The sequence below is a fragment of the Chiroxiphia lanceolata genome, chromosome Z, assembly GCF_009829145.1.
Source record: "Chiroxiphia lanceolata isolate bChiLan1 chromosome Z, bChiLan1.pri, whole genome shotgun sequence".
NCBI lineage: Eukaryota > Metazoa > Chordata > Aves > Passeriformes > Pipridae > Chiroxiphia > Chiroxiphia lanceolata.
Genome location: NC_045671.1, coordinates 20,084,850 through 20,111,013, shown reverse-complemented (window position 1 = coordinate 20,111,013; position 26,164 = coordinate 20,084,850). Strand labels below are relative to the sequence as shown.

Below are 26,164 nucleotides of genomic sequence, written 5' to 3'. Positions count from 1 at the left end.
CATGATTAGCACGATATAAAGCTTACAAACTAACCAAGTCATGAGTTAAGTTAAACAATATTTAGATGACTGACTGCACATGATTGCATATTATATTTACCAATCCCAAATATTTCCTCCAATGTTCTGACATAAATCACAAAAATTAAATCAAACTAGCCAAAAGCCTGAGATCAAGAAAAAATATTGTGCTGAACTGTGCTTTAATCTTATCATACTCTACGATGTACATACATTTTATCTACGCACAACACCATCATTAAGAGCAAGGCAATTTTAGTCCCTGACATGAGCAGATTTATTCAGGAACTCAACCGAAAACAAGATTTACTGCACACCCTCATGGTATAGAACAGGCCCCAGCCAGGAGTTAAATGAAGGAACACACAAGGAAGATGATGATTGCTGTTCCTCCACAAGCCACAAAATCTTGTACTAACACACTTGCCACAAAAATTAGAAAACAGAACAGTGAAAGTGGTTTGCAGGTGGGAAAATGACAATAGCTCACTAGGTATCCCTAAGATCCACTGCACAACACTGGACACACAATTAAGCTGCATCAACAGTGCCTTTGGGCTTGTTTTAATCCATTGAAGAAGTCTGGTTACCTAGCAGACACTTTGCAACCCCACCAAGCTGGAATTCAGGCAAAGCTGAGTCCAGTATCTGCACCACGAATTGCTCAACAGCCACAGGCTGACAGGAGGGCTAGTATAGTTTTCCCAGTTAGATCTCCCTCCATCTCTTATGCAATCTTCGGGGCTGTGAAGGAAACAGTATTTATATGCTTTTAGATTGTTATAGGTTTGAAAAGAGATGTTGGAATTTCTCTCTAATATCAATTACTGGGTAGCGTGCACCTACAATGAAAGGACATCCCGCCCACCTTTTCCCGGGGTGGGGGGAGGCGGGGAGGAGCGGCGTCGCGCGCAGAAGGGCACGGGAGTAGGCGAGGGTTGTTTTTAAACTGGCTGGTACCAGGCACTGGGGTCTTTGTTGGTCTTCTTGCCTGTCACCCGACGGAGCCGGCAGCCACCTTTTTTTTTCTCCAATTCAACCTCCGAGAAGAAACCTTCCCCTGCCTGGAACCGCCGTTGGGGATCGGCCCCAGTCCTTCGCCGGCCATCACAGCAACCGCCGGGATAAACCCCAGGAGAGCCCCTGCCGACCGTTTTGGAGCGAGGTATCCGTCCCAGGCCCGCCCTGCGCCCGTGCTGCATATCAGAGCATCTCCCTGCGGCTGCTGCCTGGAGCAGCCCGCCCGCCGCTGCGGGCACTTATTTCCTGAGCTGGGGAGCCCGGAGCTGTTGCCGAGGACCGCGCCCAAAGCCCTGGGACAGAAGGGAAACGCCCCTTCATTGTTGGCAGCGGAGCCACCATCGCTCACGTGGCTGTGAGCAGTTGTTGAGCTGCCGGGAACAGCCCGCGGACTCTCAGGGGGAGCCGCGGGAGCTGCCACCTGGGGAAGTAGGACTTTGTTTTGAAAGTTTTGGTTGCACTACTGTTACTTATTCAGGTTTGTTACATATATATGTGTGTGTGTGTGTGTGTATATATATATATATATATATATATACACACACACATGCTAATAAAGAGCTGTTATTTTCCTTTTCCGCACCTTCCACCTGAAGCCTCTTAATTCTGAGGTTATAATAACTTAGAGGGAGAAGTTTGCTTTTTTTTTTCTCCTAACCTGCCCTCCTTAGCAAACATTTGTCTCTTGTTAAACTGTGACACAGATAATTTCTCCTGGCAGATTGGAATCTGTAAAAAAACAAAACCAAACCCCAAACAATTCACATTCAGTATGTGCATCATATTGTTTTCAAGGTAGTGGATATGTCCTTGGAGAGTCTTAATGCATGACTGCTGAGAGAGCATATGCAAACTCATTGTAAATACCTGAGCCTATTATGTGGAACAAAAAATTCATGCCCTTTCCTTACAGTGATACATTTTTATTATGGGCTTGGAAGACAGTTATGTGTATATCTAAGCTCCAGCTGAGAAGTGTGTTATTTGTAGTTTTCCTCCTAAGAGTGTACATCTGTACAGGATAGCATGTAATTTACCACAGAGGTTCTGCAGAATTAGTCTGTGTAAATTTATAGCCTGCAAGCAGTTTTGACAGTTATTACCCCAAAGCACAAGTCAAAGTAACAAGACAGCAAACCAGATAAAGAAATCTTTTTTTTCCCTTCAAAACAATTTTATTGTAATAAGAAGGGTTAGTAAAACCCTTGTTTCAGTAAAGAAATATTAAATTCTAATTTTACATGTTAAAATATTACAAAACAACCATCCTGTGACTATTGCAGCATTTTTAAAATGGTTGGGACTCCGGTCATTTTCACTCATTTTCATACCCCATCCACAGCAATCAAAAAATCAGTTTTTTTGGTAATCCTGAAAAGTGTAAATCACATTGTTAGTAAAGTAAAGGGGTCCAGCCCTCTCCTCAAGATCTGATACCATTCTCAAGATATATCTACTCTGAAGTGCTTAATGCTGCTTAACTACCGTGGCAGTACATGACTTCTTCTAATGAACCTCAGAGAGTGATAGAATCAAAGCACACTTAAATCAGTGTGTACTCCAAACGAGTCATAAATTCTGCAATTAAGTATTAATTACATTTGAGATACATGTAAGTATTTTTCTTTGTTGATATAAAAAGCTAACCAGTCAACTGTTGGCATGAAATCTAAGCCTTAACCCTGTCCCACCACACCAACACTCTTAATAATTTTTCTTACATGCTGTCAGATCGAGGACAAATTCTTAACCTTAGATATGAATAGAATGGCTTTTGTTTATTTCCAAACCAATGTAGAATAGTTCTGATATTAGGTAGATTCTTTATGCTGCATGAACTCAGGAAAAAGTTTAGTGTACCTACAGCTCTGTAGGAATGCAGATCAATAAGACTGCTTCCTGGGGAAGCAGTGCTGCTTTTGGTTAAGTGCCAGAGCGAAGACTGACAGTGATGTCATCATAATATCAGTGTCTCCACATACCACACTGAACAGAAATAAGTGGCAGCAGCAGACAGAAAGTATGCATGTTTAATACTTTTCACAGGCAGTCATCCATCCAGTGACAGTTTTTCCCTGACAGTAGACTGTTTTGTGAGAAGTACTTAAGTTTGGTGGACACGCCCCACAGGCTACAGGGTTTTGTTGTTGTGGAAAAGCAGCACTTAGGGTGATGGCAGGAATCTTTCTCCTGACAGTCAGGTCCCGATGCCAATATTTTACAAGAGGGTATCCATCAGTAATCATTCAGTCTATTTTGCCAAGCTCCAGAGCACTACCTGGACAAGGCTAAGGAAATGTATTGTGCAGGATGCAAGGGCAGGCCAGTCTAAAAATTTCAGGGAATACAGCTTATTTTTCTTTGAGATTACTTTTGCATATTTCCACCCTTAATAGCAGTAAAAACATGCTGTCCTTCAATTTTTATTTAAATAAAGACTGTAGGATTATTCTTCCAAACAACTATCCAGATTTTAAGTGATAATGTCATATAAGGATGGCAAATGAAATCCAGGGCAGCAGATTTGCTAGCTCTTAACATTGGCTCTCTCCTTAAATGTTTGTTGGCACTACCTTTGAGACCTTCTGATTCTGTCAGCCCAGCTAAGGCAAAACCAAAACATAATGGAAAATCCATATGAGAAAATCCATTACATTTCTGTTTTCCACATAGTGGAAATGATACTGCTTTTTATGCTGATACTCAAATATCTCAAAAATTAATGCTGACTTCTTAAATGCCTCATTTATAGCTAATCTCAAAACTCCTAGCATTTAACACATAAGCTTTATTTCATCTTGTTGAAGATAAGACTTTTTGAAAGATATTAAAGCAATTACTGTTCTAGCTTTATACAGCTCTGGAAACTCTGCCCATTGTCAAATACAACAATTAAGTCACAGAAATCAAAGAAGCATTTCTCTTTTTCCTGTCCTTTAGTTAACAGGCCTATTTTAGGGCATGTACTCCAAAACACTAGTCACAAACCCTCAAATGATCTTTGCAAAAGGAGCTAAAAAGCTTAAATAATTGCCTAAGCTACCATAAGTTGACAAGTTCCCACACATCAGCTGACCGATGGTACTGGGGTCAGTAAACAGCGTGCAAGTAGTCAGCTGATTAAATTTTATTTTGAGGTTGAAATCTTAAGGTAGTGCATTTTACTTCTAATTTGACACAGACTCTGAAACAACCATTCAAAGTGCCTTAAAGTTAAGTTAAACTCTAATAATGTAGTTGTCTCTCTGAACTCAAGAGGAAAAACACACTTCTATGGAAGCATCTCTATTACAAAAAGATACCACTTTTGAGTATTACTGAATCTTATACTGGCCATAACAAAATGGCTGATGATAATCTGCTATCTAGCTATGCTGCTATCTAGCATATTCCAACTGTTAAGAAGACCAAGTCCAAGTTTAAGAACCAATATTTGCCTCTCTAGTAGAAGGTCTGAGTAATTCAGCATCAGATACAGATGTTGAGTCCTGAGCACTTTTCTTGCCACGAAGATATGAAATAATGCTACTGTTTGAGGAATACTGAAGGAGGGTCACAGAAATGTGCTTCATGTTCCTTACCCAGAATGGTCTAAACAATTAACTTGCTTACCTGATGAGAAAGAAAGCAGAAATCTCTCAATCTCATCTACATTTTCCAGTCTGTCATTTCACAGAATCACATGCTATGTTTTGGACTCTCATACTCCTCTCCTCGGTTTGTTTTAAGTGGTGTGAAGTTAAATTACTTCCACCTAAGTAAGATGCCTCAGGAAAAAAAGGCTCATCATAATAGCCTATAATTTACTGGGCAGTATCACACACCATTAGAGCAATTAATGGAATTGGATATTTCTAACAAATAGATATTTCTAAGCATCATAGAAAAGAGGTTTTTTTTGTACTAATTCTGTCAGAACACAGTACTAAGTCATTCTCACCCCAAAGCATTTATCCTAAACCACAAATCACTGAAGGGTTTCAGCTGGTGTTGGTGCCCAAGGAATTAGTCCATTCAGAGAGTTTGTGTTCTGAAACACTGAAAACATCCCATTCTCTCTGAGCATGTAGCTCCTATTTTAAAATCAGTGAAATATTAAGAGGTTACCTTGATCTATTCCTTCTGTTTTTTTCCTTTTTAAATTTAAAAGTGCATTTTGTTGCTCCTTCACAGCTTCTGCAGGACAGTTGGGTCTTGGCAGCTGATTTCCTGGAGTGGGTCCTGGTCGATTACTGAAATACTTCTGTTTCAATGCCTTAATGATAATAGAAGAAAAATAACCAAGTAATTAGCATTAAGTGTCAGAATACTATTTATAAAGAAGTTATAATGAAATAAAGCATTTGCTATTGGGACTTAAAAACTACTTGGACATTTTTATACTACAAGGTGGCCTTGGGGCAAATCAAGTGTATGTTCTTAATTACTATCCACCCCACTTAGATTTGGTAAAGCAAGGGATAGAGTTATTTTCAGCTAGCACTCAGACATCCTAACAAAACTCTAGACTATTTTGCAAAAGGTCTTGTATAAGCAGTTTCTAGCTCTGAAGAGCTCACATTCTGAATAGACTGAATAGTCTTAGATGAGACAAGAATCTCATCTGAGTAAGGAGTAAAGTAGGAATAAAGAAAAATTAAAGAAAAATTAAAGGAATATATCTGAAGTCTTGATCAGATCCAGGACTTGGACACCAGCTGTTTTGTTAGCTTTTAAGATTTCTTTACTGTGCTGTTTCTACCCTGTAAACTATGAGAAAGGCACAATTTCTATCGGAGCAGAAGACAAACATAAGAGAGCAAGGTTGATTCCATGTAGTGGAATTACATACCCTATTTTAAATTTTAGGAACTTCACAGCTTCCATAAAGTGTGGTTAACAAAAAGTGGCTAAGGTGTTTTGTAGGCAATCGTTACTCTTGCTAATGCCAGTTACATGATATTCAATGCTACTTATAAATGAAACCAATACTGTAAGCACAAGTTGTTTCCTGCCTTAAACTGTGGCATTGCCAATAAATAGTCTAGACTGGAAAAATACACTGTCCTACAATATGATCTGAAAAATCACTTCATACATATGAACTGGTGTACCAAGCATAGCAGAACTAATAATTTGGAAACTTATACTGAATGTTCTTAAAGATAGTGGCCAAAAAAGTCTGAAGGTGCTCTGAAAAAGTCTTCTATAAAAAAAATACATAACTTCTACACTAATCCCCTGGATTCAGATCTGCCTTGTCTAACCAGCAATGAGGGAGCCCTGGCCTTAAGGGGACAGTTCTGTTTCTTGCATGCCTCCCTAACAGTGTGAAGTGACAGAAATACACTTTTCAAACTGCCAACTGGTATATCTTCCTTGTTACAGAAATCAGTATCACAAACTAGAACATTCTGCAAGATTTTCCTTTGAAGTCCTTCATTTTTTCACCACCAGGGAGTAGTGAAAATGAAAGTATAATGGAAAAGGATATTTAGACGAGCATCATGGTTTAAAATCACTACAGAATTTCACATTAAAAAAGCATCATGGAAGTTTAAATGAAATTGAAGAAGACAGTGGATGACAGTGGATGAAGTAAGTCTGAAAATCTTTCAAACCCAGGGAATAGGATATGTTATGTTAAGACTTAACCTTCAAGCTTTAAGTGATTGAATTCCAAATGTCAAATATGAATGTCTAAAGGCGATGACTCATACACCTTTTAATTGTCTACACTGGGAACAGAGACAACCAGTTAGCATTATCCATGCCTTTCAGAGTTCTCTTTCTAAAACACTGAGATTAGGTTTTTGGAAATTCATGTAACATTTCATTTCAAACCTGGCTTACTGGCTTCAAAACACATTTATTTGATATTAACAGTAGGTTAATGAACATTAGGACATAACTCAAGCGTACTGTACCTGAGTAGCTGTAACCCTAGTGCAAGGATTAAATGTGAATAAGCCTTGAAGAAGACTGAGCAGATCATCACCAGCCGCACTGAAGATATGTTGAAGTGGCATTCCAGGGAAAGATTTAAATGTGACATAGTCTGGAAGACTCGTCATCCCCTATAAAGACCAAAAATGTAATATATGTTTTTTACTTAAGAGTTCAGTTTTTCACAGAAAGTGAACTTCATATGGTTGTCTTTCAGCAGAAGCAAATCATCTTTCAAAACACCTTGCTAATACTTGGTCACTGAAATAACAAATGTAGGAGTAGTGGGTCATAAAGACTTTTTCTTTTCTCAGTAACTGTTCCAGTTGTTTTACACTTTCCCTTTCCAAATGATCTGTCCTTCCTTTGCTTTAGCAGTGACCAGGCCAAAAGGAAAAACTGTTAACAAAGAAAGGAAGTAAAAAAGGACTTTACAGTGGATGCAGACAAATGAAATAAAGGTTCCTTTTGTGATCTGACATGGTGGGAGGGAAAATATTCACAAAAGAGCAAGTCTTTCTCCACATTAATAAAATTAACTGCATTTTGAGCTACTTTTGAAATGCACAACTGAAAATTTATATGGGCTCTTGGAGGAGGGAAGGAAAATATACACCAAGCAGTTGAACAGAAGATGAACTGCGTACTGTTTCTCCTGTAGGTATGAAATCAATACCATTGTATTCAAATTTTAGCATAAAAATGATCTGGTAACAGTTATCCAAATGTAATACTTTAGTAGTATTTTAAGTATTTAGTCATCACACTTCAGCAAGTTTGTCCAAGCAAAATAAAATATGAACAATAAAGTGAAAAATGTGCTCAGTAGTTACAATCTTGATAGTAGAGTTTTTAATTATTGAAGTGCTTGGGCTTGCAAATTAACTTTGGGATGCATCATCTCTGTTTTGCTAGCCAATCTCTTATTCACTCCCTTCCCCACCCATATCTTAACTCTTCCTCTCCAAAGAAAGCAGAAATGTCACTGCAAAAACCTTTATGTGTTTCATTCAGAATCGCAGAGCAACAGCAGAATTCTGTGGGGCTAGCAGTGCCTCAATACAGTATTTCTCCATATGGCTACAGCTCCATTTCATGATCATGTACCATAGCATTCCAGTACAATTCACACAAAGGAAAAGTAGCATGGAGAGGGAGCAGAGGTTAACAAGTACAGTGAGTGCTTCCATAGCTCAACAACAATTCCTGATCAGGGAATTCAGAACTCCTGATGCAAGTTGCTCATCAGAAGTTATGCCCCACTTCCTGTCAGTCTGCTTAATATCCATAGTTAGGTAGGTCACTGTGTGTCCTGACAGTAAGTTTTGCCTAGTATTACTGAATTTATTGTCACTTCAGAGATAATTGTACTACTAATTTGTATTTGTTACTGTACTGTTGCTGAGACAAATTGTTCATCCCTAAAGCTGTTGGTCTGGTGTTTCTTACTGTATTCCAAACTATAACTTACCTTGGCCAACTTAGATCCCTATAAGTGGTTCCTACTTATGAAAGTCATGAAAGGACACAGAAAGGAAACCATAAAGTGTTGTTAATCTTGCTATTGACCAGAGGTTTGTCAAGAGAAACAGCAAATCTCAGGTGCTCTGTGAGATGAGGCAACTGCCTTCTGAAAATCTACTCAAGTATTCTGGTATAACCTTTCATTTAATTTCAGAAGTCAAAATAGAGAGTATCAAGTAAAACTAATGTCAGTCTGTTAAACAAAAGGACTCACAGGCCACTGCTCTTCTGTTGGAGTGCCCAGTGTTTCAAATATCCTTGTCAGCTGGTCAAGATCAGAGTCTCCAGGCAAAAAAGGAACCTAGAAGGTAACAGCATGTGATTTAATTAACTTCTGAACTTCAGTTTTAGAATGGAGCTTTGAGGGATCACTCATAAATGCAGGGCAAAACACTTCTGTATACCATCTCTCCACAAAGAGCTACATTGAATATTGAGGCATTCTACTGATGTCCAAATAGATTCTGAAAGTTTCTTGAACCTGGGCTTCATAATGTTGACTTGACAGCAGGGGACTAAACATAAAATTACACAACCACATTAATGTAAAATAACTAAACACAGGAAAGATTTTGCATCTTAGTTGTTAAAGTCATGGTAATCCTTCCATCATATGTTCCCTGAAGTTAGCTTTTATGTATATATTCAGTACATTTAAAGTGAATTGTAACTGGATTACAGAAGTTAAGACTGAGGAAATGAGATTTAAGCATGAGGGAGACTAGAGACTCACTAGAATAGAAAACTGTCTTATCAGTATCACATGTTATTTAAACTAAGCAGAAGACTGAAAAGGGGGTATCTGCCCAGTTCAACTTGAACCTTGCACACCCCGCACACAATGGAAGTAAAAAGAAACTTTGTGACCAAAGCAAATTTATAAAGAATTAGAGACAGCATTTAACTAAGCAACACAGAAATACCCACACTAAACTTTGGCATCATGAAAACCCCTTAAACGTAAACTGCTTTCATAAAGCTCCTAGAAGCTGCATTATCCTGAAAAAGGACAGATACATTTAAAAACACCACAGTGATAAAACTGAACCATAATACATTTTCTACTTTGTGAGAAACCAAAGAATCAGTTCAACAATTTATTTGAATTCAACAATTCAATAAATTCAACAACTTATTTGTCTTCTCACTTTGCTTAAATTTAATCACTTTACCAGGTCTAATGCATATTTATGTAAACATCACTAGTGTTCATTAAGCAGCCAATATATATTTCCCTGTCTGAGCTGCCAACCAAATTGCACCAGCATACCTGTTTGGTGTGGCAAACAAAGGCAAAGGATTTCTTTTGAGGTGTTTTCACACAGACTAGTTCTCCAGTCTGGTTATGAGACAGCCAAAAAGCATTCCAAGTATGGTGAAGAAACCAAGCAGAAGCGACTTAGTCATGGAAGATAAATGATACTGCAGGCTACAGCTGCAGTGCCTTCAGCTGCATCTGTCCCCTGCCCTTCACTCCCCCCCTGACACTTTCATGTCTTCTCCAAAGAGCTGTATAGTAAACGTTCTAGTTCAATAAAACATACTTAAGGACCATGGCATCTGTGTACCATACAGAGGAGTGCCATAGGATTATCACAGCGTTAACCTTCAGCTTCATTCTAGCATTGTCAACTAACCACAGTTTAGAAAAAACATTGATCTTCTGTTCGTTATACATAAACCTACAATTAAGGTGTGGCGATTATAATTTTCAGTTAGTGAGAAACAATGTATAAGGGACAGTTGTAGTGGTTTGGACTTTGTTTTCCCCCAGAGGATAAGAAAAGTGGTAGACCCCAAGGGGTGGAAACCCCTGGAAGTTTTGAAATTCTGTCCAATGAGCGCTCCTGCAAAAAATGTAAACATACCACAACCAAATGGAAGAGAAGAGTTGTAGTTTGAGGTTAGAAGAAGTGGCCATGTTGTGAAAGGCCACGAGGAGAGGGCAGGAGCCCTCTGGGGGGCCTCTGGGCCTCTGCTCCCCCCCCCAGCCCCAGCTGGGGGCTACAGAGACTTGGAACAGTGTTGAGCTGGACTATGTACCTGTAGCTATGAACTGGGGAATGGTTCTTCAATGTGAGCAGAGACGGCAGCAGCAGACCATCACTGACCGGAGGAAAAGCGGCAGCACAGAGCCAAAAGATAAGAGAGCAGCAAAACAACCATGCAGCAAAGCAGGCAGAACTTCTGCAAACCTGAGAGAGAAAGACCGGCAGCAGAGAACAGAACTAAGTTCTACAGAGAGAAAGCTTGGGGGTAAGAACTGTAAAAGTCCCCTAAACTTCCTTGGAGATCCCTCCAAAAACGGAGGGAGGTGGACTCTTACTGATTAGAAGTCCTAGATGGAGTAAAAGAGCTAAGAAGCTCAGTCGTCCTGAGAGCTCAGCCAGGACGGTGTGTGGAGGTTGACCTTGAGGCCCTCCCTTGCTGCAAGCTACAAAGAAGCTCGCAGCCATCTTTGAGGCAGGGCACAGGAGCTCTGCAAGGGGCTGAGTCCCCCGAAGATAAGGAATGTCGCGAAGCCCCCCTGTGCTTCGTGATATGACGTGGTGATAGCGCCCTTGTCCTGGGAAACGCAGTCCACGGAAGACCCCTCGTTGGAGAGACGAGTGGCCGAGGGGGATACCCCCTCGTGTGTGCTGGCAGAGATCCAGCTATCAGCTGCTGCAAGAAACAGAAGAGAGAGAGAACCTGCTGCCTTAGAAGATGCTGCTGCTTAGTGACTGCTACTCTGAAGAAGCTGCTGCCCTGAGAGACTGGAAGGGATCTGTCCTTCTTTCCCTCCTGGACTTTTATTTGGAGGGGAGAAGAGATCTGATCCATTGTAAATACTTATGTCATAGTAGAGATAGCTAAGGTTGTATATAATGTATTGTAGTATTTATTTGTATAGTCATTGTAATATATTCCCTTTCCCCCATTCTGAGTCTGGTTGTGTTTTGTCTGGAAAAACCCATCTCACATTGCGTTGAGATGTGGGAGGGAGAATACAACTAGAGAATTGGATTTTTGGGCTATCTCAAACCATGACAACAGTGTATGCATGTATCTAGGATGTCACATTTCTAGAAGGCAGTGAATGAAACTCATAGAAGGCTGTGTGAAACTGTAACACTAAGAGGACTGGAAGAGTTACCTATTTGGCATCTCCCAGGCAAGACTGTGACAGTTCCTTGCAACGTTTTTACCCAACCGTTTCGAAAAACTTCCAATGCTTGTGGATGCTAATAAAACCTCAGTCTATTGCAAAACTTCACTTTCATTACAGTTAACAAGGTTTTGGAAACTTTCTTCTACCCTGTCTTTACCTGCAAATGTTAGCAGGAGAGAAGCAGCCCACATAAAAAGCTGTAGTGCACTAAAGAGCAAATACAAAATGCTTACATTTGAAGACTTACCCTGAGGAGCAATTCAGCTAAAATACAACCAACAGCCCACATATCAACACCAACACCATACATTCTAGCCCCAAACAATAGTTCTGGGGCTCGGTACCATCTGAAAAGAAAACACATTTTGGGAAAATCACCTGGCTTTGCTCATGTCAAATGCTGTATATTGTAGCAATGCAAATACTAAAAAGAGGATGCTGCTTCTGCCTATATACTTTTCAGACACTGAAGAGCTGTAGTCTACCCCACAAAGTGTTTTGTTTAAGAAAGACTGAAAAAAATTTGTGCATTCCTCACCATAGGGTCACATGCAACCACAAATTAACTGCAGTTTCAATTGAGCTGATTACAAGCAATGGAACTGCAGACATGCCAAGGAAGAAAGTTTTTAACTTGCAGGTTTGCAGGTTATAAAACAAAATTTTCTTAAAATTTTATGTTGAAGGAATGACAGCAAGACAGAACTCCTTCCAGCTTCCAAAAATCTCCAAATCAACAAACCTAAGTACTGAGGCTAGCTTTATGCAAAATGAGCTTTGTTGTTTAAAACAGCTACTTAACACTGCCTAGGAACAATTAGGTTTAATGCAATGACCTGATACACACACTGCTCTTGAAACTACTGTGGAATTTCTGCCTTTCGAACAAAGATGTTAAAACAAACCAGCTTTGCACGAATACTTTTAGCATTACAACAGTAAGAAGGAAACACGTTGCGTGTTTTGCAGCCCTGCTTTTTAAAGCATACTTTAAATAAGCATGCTATAAAACCCATTAATAAATATTTTAATTGGTTCAAGTGTTTGTCTCATAATAGGTAATGTGACTAGCTACAAAAATGGTTCTAGGTCTTGTGATTAACAGAAAGTAGCAGCTGTCTTGCTCCCAAAACCAGGCTTACAGGAAGATACATATTATTTCCATATATTTCAAAAGAGTATCATACCAAAGAACAACTCCCAGGGCTGCATATTGTAGCAGTTCTTATGGAGATTTTGTTAAACAATGCTTCCCTGCATGTTCTTTATGAGGCTCTTGCCACATAACATGAACTAGATGCTACTCTTTGAATACGTTGATATGACATGAGAGAAGTGCCAAGAGACACCTAAAAACAACTAAATAATCTCTGCCTAAGAAACAAAATAGAATGTCTTACCTTGTTACTACCTGGTGTGTATAAACTCTATTTGGGCTTCCAAAAGATTTTGCCAAGCCAAAGTCAGCTAATTTTAAAACCCCATTTTCATCTAACAGCAAGTTATTTGGTTTAAGATCCTGTCAGTAGAGAAAGCAAATAATGAATTTTGTCAGTATTGATAAAAACAGACATATAATGAATCTCCTAGCAGATGTATCATAAGAGTATTCTAAAATGAAAGCTTTTGATTCTGTGTGAAGTCTACGTTGTTAGAAAAAAATAATAAAACACCAGAAATTGAGTATTTAGTCATAGAGGAAAATCATAGCGAGACACACCAATTTGAATATTAATACATTTAAGCTGCACACTATAAAAAAGCCACTTCATAGGTTTTAGCTTTGCTGCAGGACCAACAGTTTTGTTAACCACATAGATGCCAACTGAATAATAAAAAGACCTTGCAAATGTTTCAAATAACTGCAGAAATTATGGAAGTCATACAGTTTAATACAGTAGCAGTGTGTTGTTGGGTTGACCCCTGGTCAGTATACACATAGCCATTTGCTCATTCCATTCTCATGCCAGAAGTCCAGGCAAAAGAAGACCAAAAGCAAGAACAGTCTAGGCACACTATAAAGGCAGTTTAACAGGTGAAGGAAAGAGGAAAAAACAAAAGCAAACAATGCAATGGAAATCATTCACCATCTCTCACAAGCAGACGGATACATGAAACAGTCTCCAAGAAAGAAGCAACCTGGAAGGCAAAATCCCCCCTTCTTCTCTAACCCACGTTTTTGCTAATGATCATGGCATTATATGGCATGCAATATCCCTAGGGACAACTTGGGTCAGCTGCCTCAGCTGTGTCCCCTCCCCACTTCTTGCTCACCCCCAGCCTACGCATCGGGGCAAGGGCAGGGTGGAAAAAAGAGAAAGCCTCAACAGTTCATCTGCTGTGAAAAAAGTTCAACCCATCCCAGCCAGACCCAGTTCACAGTGATAATTCACATCTAACTGGAGAACCTTTTATATAAGTATCTAAATGAAAATTGCATCAGTAATTCTTAACATTTCTGGTACTTCTATTGTCTCTCCACGTAACATGAAAGCGTATAGAATGAGAGTGCCTGAACTCCAAAACTACTTTCATCAGACTTTAGACTCAAACTTTATCCCATGTGAGTTTTGTTACAGCATAAAGGCTGTCAGTTTAGTACATGCTTACCCTGTGTAAAATCCAGTGTTGATGCAGATATTCTAATCCTTGAAGTGTCATCAGCATATATGCCTTGATGTGAGACTGTGTCAACACAATACTTGTATCCTTTATAATAACCTGTAAAGTTTTAATGTGACAGTAAAGCTCAACACACAAGATAAACTTATTACCATTCTTTCAGCTCAAAAGTTATTTCAGGCTCAAAGAAAAATTTCAAACAGCAGTCACAAATTCTCTACCATTCTCACTCTTTTTCCAGAAATATAGGTCTATTCTGGAGATGAGAAATTGAAATCCAGAGCCCAGATAGCCTACATGAACTCTTTCTAGGTCAGCAGGGACCTCTCTGGAACTCCCAAGACAGTTCAAAAGTAATTGAAGGAGGTTGTGCAATGACATCATCCTCTGAGGGTTCTGCGATGAATCCCATCAGGCCCCATACATTTGCAGGCATCCAGCTGGAGTGGCAGATCCCACACAAGTTCAGGGACAACTTGGAGTTGATCATTCTCACAGTCATGGGTCTCCAGCTCAGGGCACTGAGACTCCCTTGGTCCATCATCCGTGTTGAAGACAGAGGCACAGAAAGCGTTAAACACCTCTGCCTTGTCCCTGTCCTTATTTGTGAGGTGACCATCCTCATCCTGTAATGCGCTGGTGATATTTCTACACTGCCAGTTACCATTAATGTATTTGAAAGAACTCTTTTTATTGTCCCCCACATTTCTGGCCAGCTTCAACTCCAGCTGAGCTTTGGCAGCACAAATTTTCTCCCTACAGCACCAAGCAGCATCTCTGAATTCTTCCCGTGTCACTTGACTTTGCTTCCACTGGGCATATACACCTTTCCTTTTTGCCTTATTTCCAAGAGAAGATTCCGGCTCAGCCAAGCCAGCCTTCTGCCTCACCTGCTTGATTTCCGACATTTGGGAATTGCTGCTCCTGTGCCCTACGAAGGTGAACTTTAAAAAGTGACCAGCACTGATGGATCTCAGCACCAGCAAAAACATTTTCTCAGGAGCCTTTCCCAATTCCCTGAGCAGCCTGAAGTCCACTCTCCTTCATGTCCAGAGTTGAGGTTTTGCTGGCACTTTTGTTCCTGTCAACAGAGATTTTAAACTCAATCCCTTTGCGGTTGCTGTGGCCAAGATGGCCACCAATCTCCAGTTTGCTCACAAGATCCGCTCTGTGAACAAACAGCAGATCAAGGAGGGCATCTTTCTGAGTCAGCTCCCTTAGGACTTGTTCCAGGTTTTTTAGGAATTTTCTGGCCCAGGTTGTACCAGGTGTGTGATGCTCTCAGTTAATTTCTGGCAAGTTGAAGTCCTCCATAAGGACCAGGGCAGTTGACTTGGAATTGTGCTTAGTTCCTCCAAGAATAATTTATTGGTGTCATCATCCTGGCTGGGAGGTCTGTAGCAGATTCCCACAATGACATACACATTATATGCTGGCCCCTTGATTCTTACCCAGAGGCTCTCAACTGTGCCACTGCTCACTGTGAGCTCCATACATTCTAACACTTCTATTACATACAGTGCCACCTCTCCGCCTCTTCTGCCCTGCCTATCCCTCCTAAAGAGCCTGTCACCATCCAGCAGGGCACTCCAGTCTCAGAATTCATCCCACCGGGTTTCACTTACACCAATGATATCAAATCTCTGGCATTATAGCCAACACCTCATGAACTAGATTGAGAGATATCATTAGTGCTTGTTTCCTCACCATCCCATGGTTTATCACTGGCCTGTGAGCCTGGTCTTGTCCCTTTACCCCTTCCAATCTTGTTTAAAGCTGTAACAAGCCCCACTAGTTTCTGTGTTTCAGGGCTTCCCTCAGTACCCAGGGCTTTCACCACCACCGTAATAGATCAGGACTACAACCACCACTTTGACCAACAAACATCGGAATTGCAACAACCAAGTCTCATTGGTGGATCCAACAGGTGTCTTGTGGGTCCTTCCAGTCTCCTGGGGGATCCACAGCCCTACTCCAACTGCCTCTACTGGCACTGCAGCCTCACTCCAGCACCATGCAAGCATCTCCTGGTATCAAATCCCAGCTATCCGCCATTTCCTGCCAGCACTGGCTCTCCAACCATTCCTGCCAGGTTTTCTGGGTGTGGGGATGGCGAAACACATGGAGGGGCGGCCATCTGGTCTCTGTCCTGTGGCCACGTGTGTTTTTTCCAGGTTGAGGAGGCTGGCTGCCATCTTCATTTGGCCTGGTGGGCAGAGCTTGGGGAGTTTCTCCTCAGTTGGTTTAAACCAGTTATATCAGTATTGTTATCAGCATTTCTTCTTGCTAAAGAGGTACTTTTTCACTTACATCCAGGTGTATTTGGTCTCTCTGTACTGGAGAAACCAGGGGTATTGAATCCGAGGGATAAAATTTATTCTGAGGTCTCCACTCCTCCAAATTGTCTCAAACCAAGACACACAAAAACGATAAATGTGTCACTGAACTTGAAATTATGTTCCCAGTTATTCCTTCTTTCTTCATGCAACCTAAGCAACTCATCTTTGTATTTACAACAGTTTCCTCTTCTATCTCCACAAAGACCAGGAGGTATGGCCACTTCACTGAATTTTAAAAAAATACACAAGTTTTCTACATTCTTTGATTTTTAACGTTAAAAATCTATGCAAACACCCTGTTTGAAAGAGTTTTCTCCACTATTCCTCAAAGCCTGCTTGTTAATACTACTGTCCTGTTCAGTAATAGCCTTTCATAAGCTTTAAGCTGTTTGAGACTTATAAGAGACCTAAGACTGCACAAATTTCATGTATGCTACAATGCTTAATCACAACAGGCTGCAGTCCCAATGGCAGCCTGAATGATATCACAATACAGTTTAAATGCTTCGTGTACCAGAGCATCACATAGTACAAGAGTATTTCGTTCTTCTTTGTATACTGATCTTCTTCAGCTCTAAATGTTGCATAGTTACTATGTAAACAGCATAAATCCTCTAAAAGTCTACTCTTTACTAACGTCTATTAGCATAACCTGATCTAACCTTTTCAAGTCTTGCATTCATCTAGGTTTCAGCAAGCCTGTCATTATTTCCTTTTAATAATTCAAATGCTACCTCCAGTTCTTAGCAGCATATATATAATGAGCTAGATTAACAACTACATTAATTTCAGTTCAGAGTAGATATCTTGTGTGCATACACAGATCTGTCATGCATTACTGTCTAGGATAGTCTTCCAAAAATGAAGATTCTCACATCAAAATGTCTCATAAAAAGACTTAGGCAAAGACAAAGGGATTTTTGGTCTTGGAGAATGAAACATCTGTAAGATATTGATTTGCAATTACCTAGCATTACTACATTTGAAAAAAAAAATGTTTCAGGTACATGCAATTTTAATACCAGCTCATCACCTGGTATATTTCAGTAGCACACTTACCTGAACATGTTTGATATTATGTTTAGCAATTGCACTCCAAGATTCTATGCTCTGACTGGAGTCACAGAAAACTAACATAGTAAACACAATGTGTTTCTTGAAGATCATGATGACAAGTCTTTAAAAGTAAAGGAACTAATCAAACAAGAACTCACAAAAACTGAAATTACTCAAACTACTATTAAGACACAATCTTCATTAACTAACATAATCAAAGTCACCTTTCTAATATGGGCAAATATAAGCCTGATAAAACAGCATTTTCAGAAACCATCTGAAGATACTGAAAAAAAAAAAGTCTTTAAAAAAATCTCACCTCTAGATCTGTTTCCATAAAATCAAACACCAAGCTGATATTGGACTTGTGTCCAAATGCATCTATGAGCTGCAAAACAAAATATGCTATGATTAAGCATGCTCTCATGCTTCCAGTTTTCTGAAATTCAACATCACTGTAGACTGTACGTGGATTTTCAGCTTTTTGAGAATTGGTTTAAGTTTTTTGATTTGCAACACAAAAATTCTTACTCAGTTCAGCTTCTTAACTCAGTCTTCAAAAACTCAGAAAAAACTCCCCATTAAGTTTGGTAATAACATTTTACATCACAATTGCCCCTCCTCCCTGGAGATAGGAAAAAAGAGAAAGAATTAATTTTATCTTACACTACAGCTAGTGTATTGCACACCTTGTCCTCTCCCCAAACTTCGCTGTTCTACAAAACTTGTACCCTTTATTGAGTACATGACTAAGTTTGCCCATGGATTCAACTCTGGGTATCTGCTTCATGTAAGTATTCTAAGTGTTAGGCTTATTAACTTCCTTTCAGATATTCTTAGGCATGTATTCATCTTTGTAGCAATCTTTCTAGCAAAAATAAAACTCTTTGGAGAATATCCAAACAGTCCTTTCTTAGGATGAAGTTGTGTAATGACAGAATCAGTTTTTAGTTTGAGATAACGCAAGCGTGATGCTGAGTGAAAACAAAGAGATTAGCTACCCTGGTATTCAACCTTCAAGCTGTGGAAGGTACGAGCTCCTTGGTGCAGCTTATTCCTTAGTGTGATGGTCATGTGAACTGCCCAATTGCAATACAGTCGTTTAAACAGTCCCTAACAACAGCAACTGTGCCCCTTGCGCTCCCAACATCCACAGAAGTTTTGTGAGGACTACTAAGGGGGCACAACATTGTCTATTGCTTTTAGTACCTGCTTATAGAACTGCTGATCATAAATTTGCCTAACTCCTTTTTGAACTGTTGATGCTATTTGCTTCTACAATGCCCCAGTCAGCAGATTCTAGAAATTCATTACACACTGAATCAAGCCGTACAATTTCCACTCCCACTGCAAATATATTTTAAACACATCTCTTATTTTTAGTGCTACAGGGTTTGGAAACACCAGCTCTGCATGGACTCCACCTACCACCACAGTTTTGTAGACCCTTCCATTCCAAGCCTTTTCCCTTCCAGAATGAGGAGTCCCTGACTTTTTCATAAAGAAGATGCTCCATCTCTTTGCCATTCTAGTTGTCTTTCCCTGCATATTCTCTAACTTTGATAGCTAAAGCAACCACTTTGAAAATAAGTCCACAATCCAGAAGAAAATTATACTTCCACTCTGAAAGAGTTAAAGTATCTGGAAAATTCGTATTTGGTCTAATATTTATGTAAGACTTTGTAATTATCGCTATGAGTTAACTTTAAAATATCTTTAGCTCCAGCTGAATACCTGTAGCTGTCAATTTATCAAAATGCAACTGAAACAATACTGATTTTACTCCTTCCAACAGAGATTTTAAACATCATATCTAAACATCATAGCCTAATAAGCCACACGATCTTCCCTTTACCATTTCTTATGAAAGCCTGCTTTTTGACTGTCTCCAGTTCCACATGAAGCAAACGATCAGGTAAATTCAGCACTGCATTCATTTGCAATTCTATCAGAGATGCAAAATCAGGTAATCTAAATTTCCACAATTCTTCCCACCATTAATATCCACACAGCCCCCAGACGAAAAGTGAAAGGGTTAAAAAAACCTAATTTGCCTTTGTTATTGAAATTGGCATTTTGCCATTATAATTGTTGTACTGCCTACCTAGGGCTGGGGAAAAAAACTTAAATAACATTAAGTAACAGCTCCATGACCCAACTACTTTTGAATTTCAGTCTGAACCTGTACCAAAAATATTTGAGGACTGATTCTAAAAGGAGCATTCATTTTACTTACACCAATAATATTTGGATGGCTTAGCTCCTGTAACAGCTTTATTTCCCTGAGGGCTGTCCTGTTGATTCCTACATTGATGGGAAGAAAAAAGAAGATGAAAGAACAAAATGAAGCTGGATTAAGCTCCAATAAACATCTCGTTCTGTTACTCACTGACTATTTACTACTACAAATTACATTCTCACCACTCAATAATTCGTTAAATAACAAGTACATTGCCATCAGTATGTAAATTGCTGCAGAATAAAAGTTGGCATATGTTTTCTTCCACAGCACATACATTTTACACCACAGTAATCCAGTTTAGATTATGAAGCAACAAGTCTCCCTTTTGGGAAAAAGGGAAAGTCCTAGCAAAAGCCTAGGGGAAAAAAAAAGATCACCTTTTACATGGTATTGGAAGGCTTGCTTTTATTTAAAAAAAAAAGTTTTATCTTGCAAATATCAGTTCTTCAACATATCTCACTTCCAGAGGAAGGTATACTAACAAAGTTCATGAATAAACTTCTTTTCTTTTTGGCACAGCACTGTTTAATAACACAAGACATCTGTTTTTCTACATTCATGCTGTGGCATAAATAAGGCATAAAAGGTAATTGACCAAAACCTGTTTGCCCTTGTTTGAATCTTTTCATAGCCAGATTTTACAGAGGAAAAACCAGAGGATGATGGGGGTGAATGGTGCGCTTTGGCAGTCACACTGATTGCACTGCATCAAACCATGATTCCTGTAGGGTACAAATTCCTCCTTGAAAAGTGCTTATTTATGTGGCTTGTATGAAATCTGACAGGCAAACTGTGGTATGTCATACAGGAAGATTTAGCTGCACATGAGCTCAAAACCAGTGTTCTCCTAAAACCTAGGATAAAATTCAATGCTAATTTCTGGCACTGAAAGTTTTGGGCAAAGCTACATGGATTCCTTTACACTCCTGCTTTTCCTGTTTTAATTACCTATTTTGGAATCAAGTTGACAGTGGCTGCTTTTGGGTGGGCAAAGACTCAGATGATTAAAAAAAAAAAAAAGAAGCATGCCATGTTATAACACAGGGAAAGCAGATATAATCATTATTTTCGATAACATCTTTCAATTACAGCTAGACACTATACAGGCCAAAGCAATAACTGTCCCTAAGGGCCATTAACCCACTGAAGGCCAGGTAGATCATGACTCTTGGGCAGCCAGCTCAACTGTGAGACTCTGTGATGAGTTTAGAAGGTTTTTTTCCATAGAATGGATCTGGAGAGTTGATAGCAAAGATTGTTCACTGAAAAGCTGGTGACCTGATGCAGGATCCCGGAGGGACAGCAGCCTGCACACAAACAAAATTCTACTACACCACACAAGCTGTAAAAGAAGACCAAGATTAGTGAGTTTTAATTTGTAATATCCATGCCTAGAGGCAAGTGGCTGATCAGAGCATACACTCTACAGTGCTGAACATCAAACAAACCCACACAGAGACAAAAGTTTTAAGATTTTGGCTTTAACAGAACAAAGAAAATACCTGAAAACAGACGCAAATACTCTCACCCATCTTAAAAATTTAAGAGATGCATTAATACAAAGAGGTATTCTAAACTCAGTGCTGGTGCCGTTATTATTTTATGCTAGATTCATGTCTGTATTCCACTAAAATTGAGAAGTTAAGCAGTTATATACTCATATTTAGATATATACCATGCATGCAGGTATCTTTTGTCTGTCCCTGCAGTTTGCAAAGCAATCCTCTACTAAGCCTTACACTGGTCACTGAGCTCATTTTTCCCAGATAAGGTATGGTATGTGAAATTAATGTACCAATTTACGAAAACAAAGCAAACAAAGCACAGCTTCTACAGCAAGAATTTGTTTTAAAACTCACCATCTTTAGCTTCCGATCTATGCCCCAGTTTAATCTGAAAATAAATGTTTCATATTATATAAGATTAAGACATCTGCCCCAACAGTGGGGAACACATTCTTTACCATTACTCTTGTAAGACAGACTGAGTTTCAGCATAATGAAGCACTTTACCAGCTAGGTTGCTTTTAGTTGTTTTGGTTTTTTTTCCTTAAAAAAATAACTGTTCTTACAGTATTAGTTTTTACAAAAGCTTAAAAATAGCCATAATGGCACTGAAAGCAGATATAATGCAAACTGACAGCATAAAATGCTTCATAGCCACAAAGCTTTATTATATCACTAATGAGTTTCTTCTCAGGGAGAAATGAGAGCTAAGTTATTGACAATCATCTTAGAATTATTCTAGTAAAATTAGCACAGGCTGTAAGCTTGGGCTGTAAACTGGGCAGTCCTTCTGCCTCAATCATCTACTGCCTGAAATTTCGAGTCCAGAATCCCACCATGGATATTTCCAGATGACAAAAGTTAAGAAAATATTCTGATAAAACCAAGAATGCTTTTCACAACAGCTGCTACCAGTAGCAACCATACAAGAGAAGTATCACAATGATAAAAGGGATTAGTGCATTAAACAAAATTACTTACTATTGATACAATTCAACTTGCTGAGTAAAGTAGGGTCTTTAACTAAAAAAAAAGTGTTGAAATGTGCATTTTTGTCCTTCACAAAGCATAGCTGAAGATTCATTTTTAATACAAAAACTTCCTGCAAAAGTGAAACACTTCATGACAACATAAACATTTTCATCATTTGTATCCAAACAAGTACGTTGCAGATCCAAGATCACTTTCATATTTTATCAGAAAACTACCATGTGGGTAAGAGACATTACTGGAAAACTCTCAAGTCTAGTTTGGCCTTCTGATTACTATCCATTATTGGCTGCTCAAACTGGCAGCAATGAAATAAAAAAGAGAAGTCTGAGGGCAATCAAAAGAGACTTCAGGGCCCTGGAACGATTGGTTGCAGGATCAAGAGCAGAGGTAGTGATTTTCTTGATCCTTCTGGTAACAAGGAATAATACTGATAGGAATAGGCAGATCCATCAAGTCAATGAGGCTGGTGTAACCACAAAAATTTTTGGTTCTTTGAGTATGAGATGATCCACTCAACACCTTGTCTACTGATACCTGATGAGATGCACCTATCTCAGAGGGGACAAAGAGTTCTAACACAGGAGCTGGTGGGACTCACTAATAGAACTTTAAACTAGCTTGGAAGGGGGAAATGGATAAGACCAGCCTCACAGGCCAGTGATGAGCCATGGGATGGTGTGCCAAAACTTAAGAAACAACTACTAAGGGCATCCCTCAACATGCTTCAGAAAGTGTTGGCCACAAAGTACCACACCTGAAATGTTTCTACACTAATGTACCCAGCATGAGGAACAAACAAGAGGACTTTGAAGATTCGTCCCAGTCTCAAAGATTTGACATCACTCGCATAAGTGAAACCCGGTGGGATGAATTCTGAGACTGAAGTGCCCTGCTGGATGGTGACAGGCTCTTTAGGAGGGATAGGCAGGGCAGAAGAGGTGGAGAGGTGGCACTGTATGTAATAGAAGTGTTAGAATGTATGGAGCTCACAGTGGGTAGTGGCACAGTTGAGAGCCTCTGGGTAAGAATCAAGGGGCCAGTATTTTGGACAAAGTGTCCAGTATACAGCTGGATAACCATGTTACAAGATGGTTGAACATCTGGCTTATGGGTTGGGCTCAGAGGGTAATAGTGAATGGCGTTACATCCATTCACCAGTGGGGTTCCAGAGGGCTCCATCCTCGGTCCATTTCTCTTCAACATCTTCATAACAATTTGGACGCAGAACATAAGGAATACTAAGTAAGTTTGCCAGTGACACTAAATTGAGAGGAGCTGTTGACTCCCTTGAGGGCAGGCAGGCCCTGCAGAGAGATCTCGACAAATTAGAGAGATGGGCAATCACTAACTGTATGAAGCTGAACAAGGTCAAGTGCTGGATTCTGCATCTGGGATAGGGCAACTCCAGATGTATGTGCAGACTGGGGAATGAGATGCTGGAAAGCAGTGCCCCGGAAATGAACCTGGGGGTCCTAGTCGATGGCAAGTTGAATATGAGTCAGCAGTGCCCTGGCAGCCAGGAAGGCCAACTGTGTCCTGGGGGGCATCAGGCAAAGCATCATCAGTTGGTCGAGGGAGGGGACTCTCCCGCTCTGCTCTGCACTGGAGTGGCCTCACCTTGAATATTGTGTGCAGTTTTGGGTGCCACAATATAAGAAAGATATTGAGCTCTTAGAGAGCATGCAAGGGAGGGCAAGGAATATGACGAAAGGCCTTGAGGGGAAGCCGTATGACGAGCGGCTGAAGTCACTTGGTGTGTTCAGCCTAGAGAAGAGGAGACTGAGGGGAAACCTCTTTGGGGTCTTCAACATCCTCATGAGGGGTAGTGAAGGGGCAAGTACTGATCTCTTCACTCTCTTGAGCAGTGACAGAACTCAAGGAAACAGCATGAAATAGAGTCATAGGAGGTTTAGGTTAGATATCAGGAAAAGGTTCTTCACCCAGAGGGTGGATGGCCACTGGAACAGGCTCTCCAGGGAAGTGGTCACAGCACCAAGCCTGACAGAGTACAAGAAGCATTTGGACAATGCTCTCAGGCACATGGTGTGACTCCCGGGGATGGTCCTCTGTAGGGCTAGGAGCTGGACTCCATGATCCTTGCAGGTCTCTTCCAACTCAGCATATTATATGATTCTCTAAGTTCTAAGGAACTTAATCATAAGTAACACTATGGACCGAAGGAAATTAGGCACAGCATGAGGAAAGATTTAAAATAAAATTTAAAAAAGCCACTATCGAGGTCTAGTAAAGTCTACAGTTTGGAAATGTGTGTGTGTGTTGCTTGGTGTTTGGGTTTTTTTGGGGAATATACCTAACAAATAACCAGAAATTCAAGTTACAGGTCATACAACCTTTCAAAAACATAGCAAAGCCACTCTCTCTTCCAGGGTGGGGTACGCATTACAGACATGTGAACTAGATCATTTAAACCAAACACTCTGGAAACAAAAATGCATATTATCCCACTACCCATTAAGGCAGTTAAAAAAAAAAAGTCGTTACGCAGGTCAAGAGGAACCAGACCCTTAGTGACACACTGAGAAGACACTCTGACACTCACCTTCTTAATAGCCACGATTCGGTTATTGGTCTTGTCCCTGGCCTTATAGACAGTGGCGAACTAGCGAGAGGGAGAGAGAGGGGAGGAGAGAGAGAGAGAGGGGGAGAGAGATGCTGCCGTGAGCAGGGCTGACGGGCCGTGCGAGGGGAGGCCCCCACGCACCCGCAGGCCCGCCCGTGCCCCACTCCCGCCGCGGCCACACGGGCTGCTCACCTGCCCCTCCCCCAGGAAGTCGAGCTTCTCGTAGCGCTTGGCACGCGCCCGCGCATCCATTGCCGACGGAATCCGCAGCGCGAGCGCTGAACTACCCACAGGCTCCAAGAAGCCCCGGGATCGGGGGATCCGGGGCGGTGCTTTGACCCCGCGGCCGCGCCGCTTCCGGCCCCCGCCCCGCCCCCGCCCCGCCCCGGCCGCGGGTGGGGCTGACCTGCCACCATTTAGGTGCGGGTCCGGCAGTCTTCTGGAGAATACTTTGGGCTTTTCACTGTACGTGCCTGCTGAAACAGTCAAGAGGTTGTCCCAGAAGCTGCTTCTGTTTTGATCCCAGTCTCAGGTCTGCTTTCGGAGAAAACTCGCATACTCTCTGCATAGAGAGAACTTTAGTTACGCAATCATGGCTGGGCTTTGTGAACGAAGATTAAGGAAGGCTCTATCCACATTTATTACAGGCACGCTGGTGGCTAATGAGGCCAATACGAGATAGACATATCCGATTGCAAAAGGCACAGCAGAAAGACTCCTTAGATGGTATATTCAGCAAGACACGGTTCTTTCTGCGTTGTCTTTTCTCCTCGAGAGTGATCCTGTGTGTGTGTTCTCAAAGGCATCAGCGGCGTTATAGATGGTGTGTCTCCAGGCCTCCCAATTGGAGGCCAGAGTAGACCAGTTATGATGATCAATATGGCCAAGGCTGAGATGTTGTCACGCAATAAATCCATTATTATTGTTTAGAAGGAGTGCTCTCAGCCACTTTATTAGATTTTACTGGAAAATCTTAATTATACTCTGTCACATCTTCCTTATGAGCAATTATTTACAATATAGTTCTTAAAACGACCATTCAGTAGCTATGAGAGGTAAATACTTACTGAGAAATTTCTCATTTGAAAATTAATTTCCCCACCTGCCTAAGCTTTGCTGTTCTTTACTAAGTTACTATGTGAAGAACAGCCATCACTTCCAAGAGTACATCAGTGTCCCTTTCCT

At 40.5% G+C, this 26,164-nt stretch overlaps 1 protein-coding gene across 4 annotated transcripts; it reads right to left on the bottom strand.

The window, feature by feature from the left end:
• Nucleotides 1-398: 398 nt before the first annotated feature.
• Nucleotides 399-25,322, bottom strand: CDK7 (cyclin dependent kinase 7). 4 transcript variants are annotated; one of them, XM_032674622.1, is made up of 13 exons: nt 25,172-25,322; nt 24,959-25,018; nt 21,760-21,793; nt 21,179-21,242; nt 19,895-19,962; nt 17,978-18,046; nt 14,252-14,362; nt 13,042-13,160; nt 11,889-11,988; nt 8,705-8,791; nt 6,948-7,097; nt 5,149-5,296; nt 399-765 (listed from the first exon to the last, which is right to left on the bottom strand). In XM_032674622.1, exons 1-13 carry the CDS (start codon nt 25,225-25,227, stop codon nt 749-751), a joined length of 1,083 nt encoding a protein of 360 aa, XP_032530513.1. In that variant the 5' UTR covers nt 25,228-25,322; the 3' UTR covers nt 399-748. The 4 variants fall into 4 exon arrangements, with proteins under 4 accessions (XP_032530513.1, XP_032530512.1, XP_032530514.1 ...); XM_032674621.1 differs by lacking the exon at nt 399-765 and adding an exon at nt 1,693-2,412; XM_032674623.1 differs by lacking the exons at nt 399-765; nt 21,179-21,242 and adding an exon at nt 1,693-2,412.
• Nucleotides 25,323-26,164: the final 842 nt, after the last annotated feature.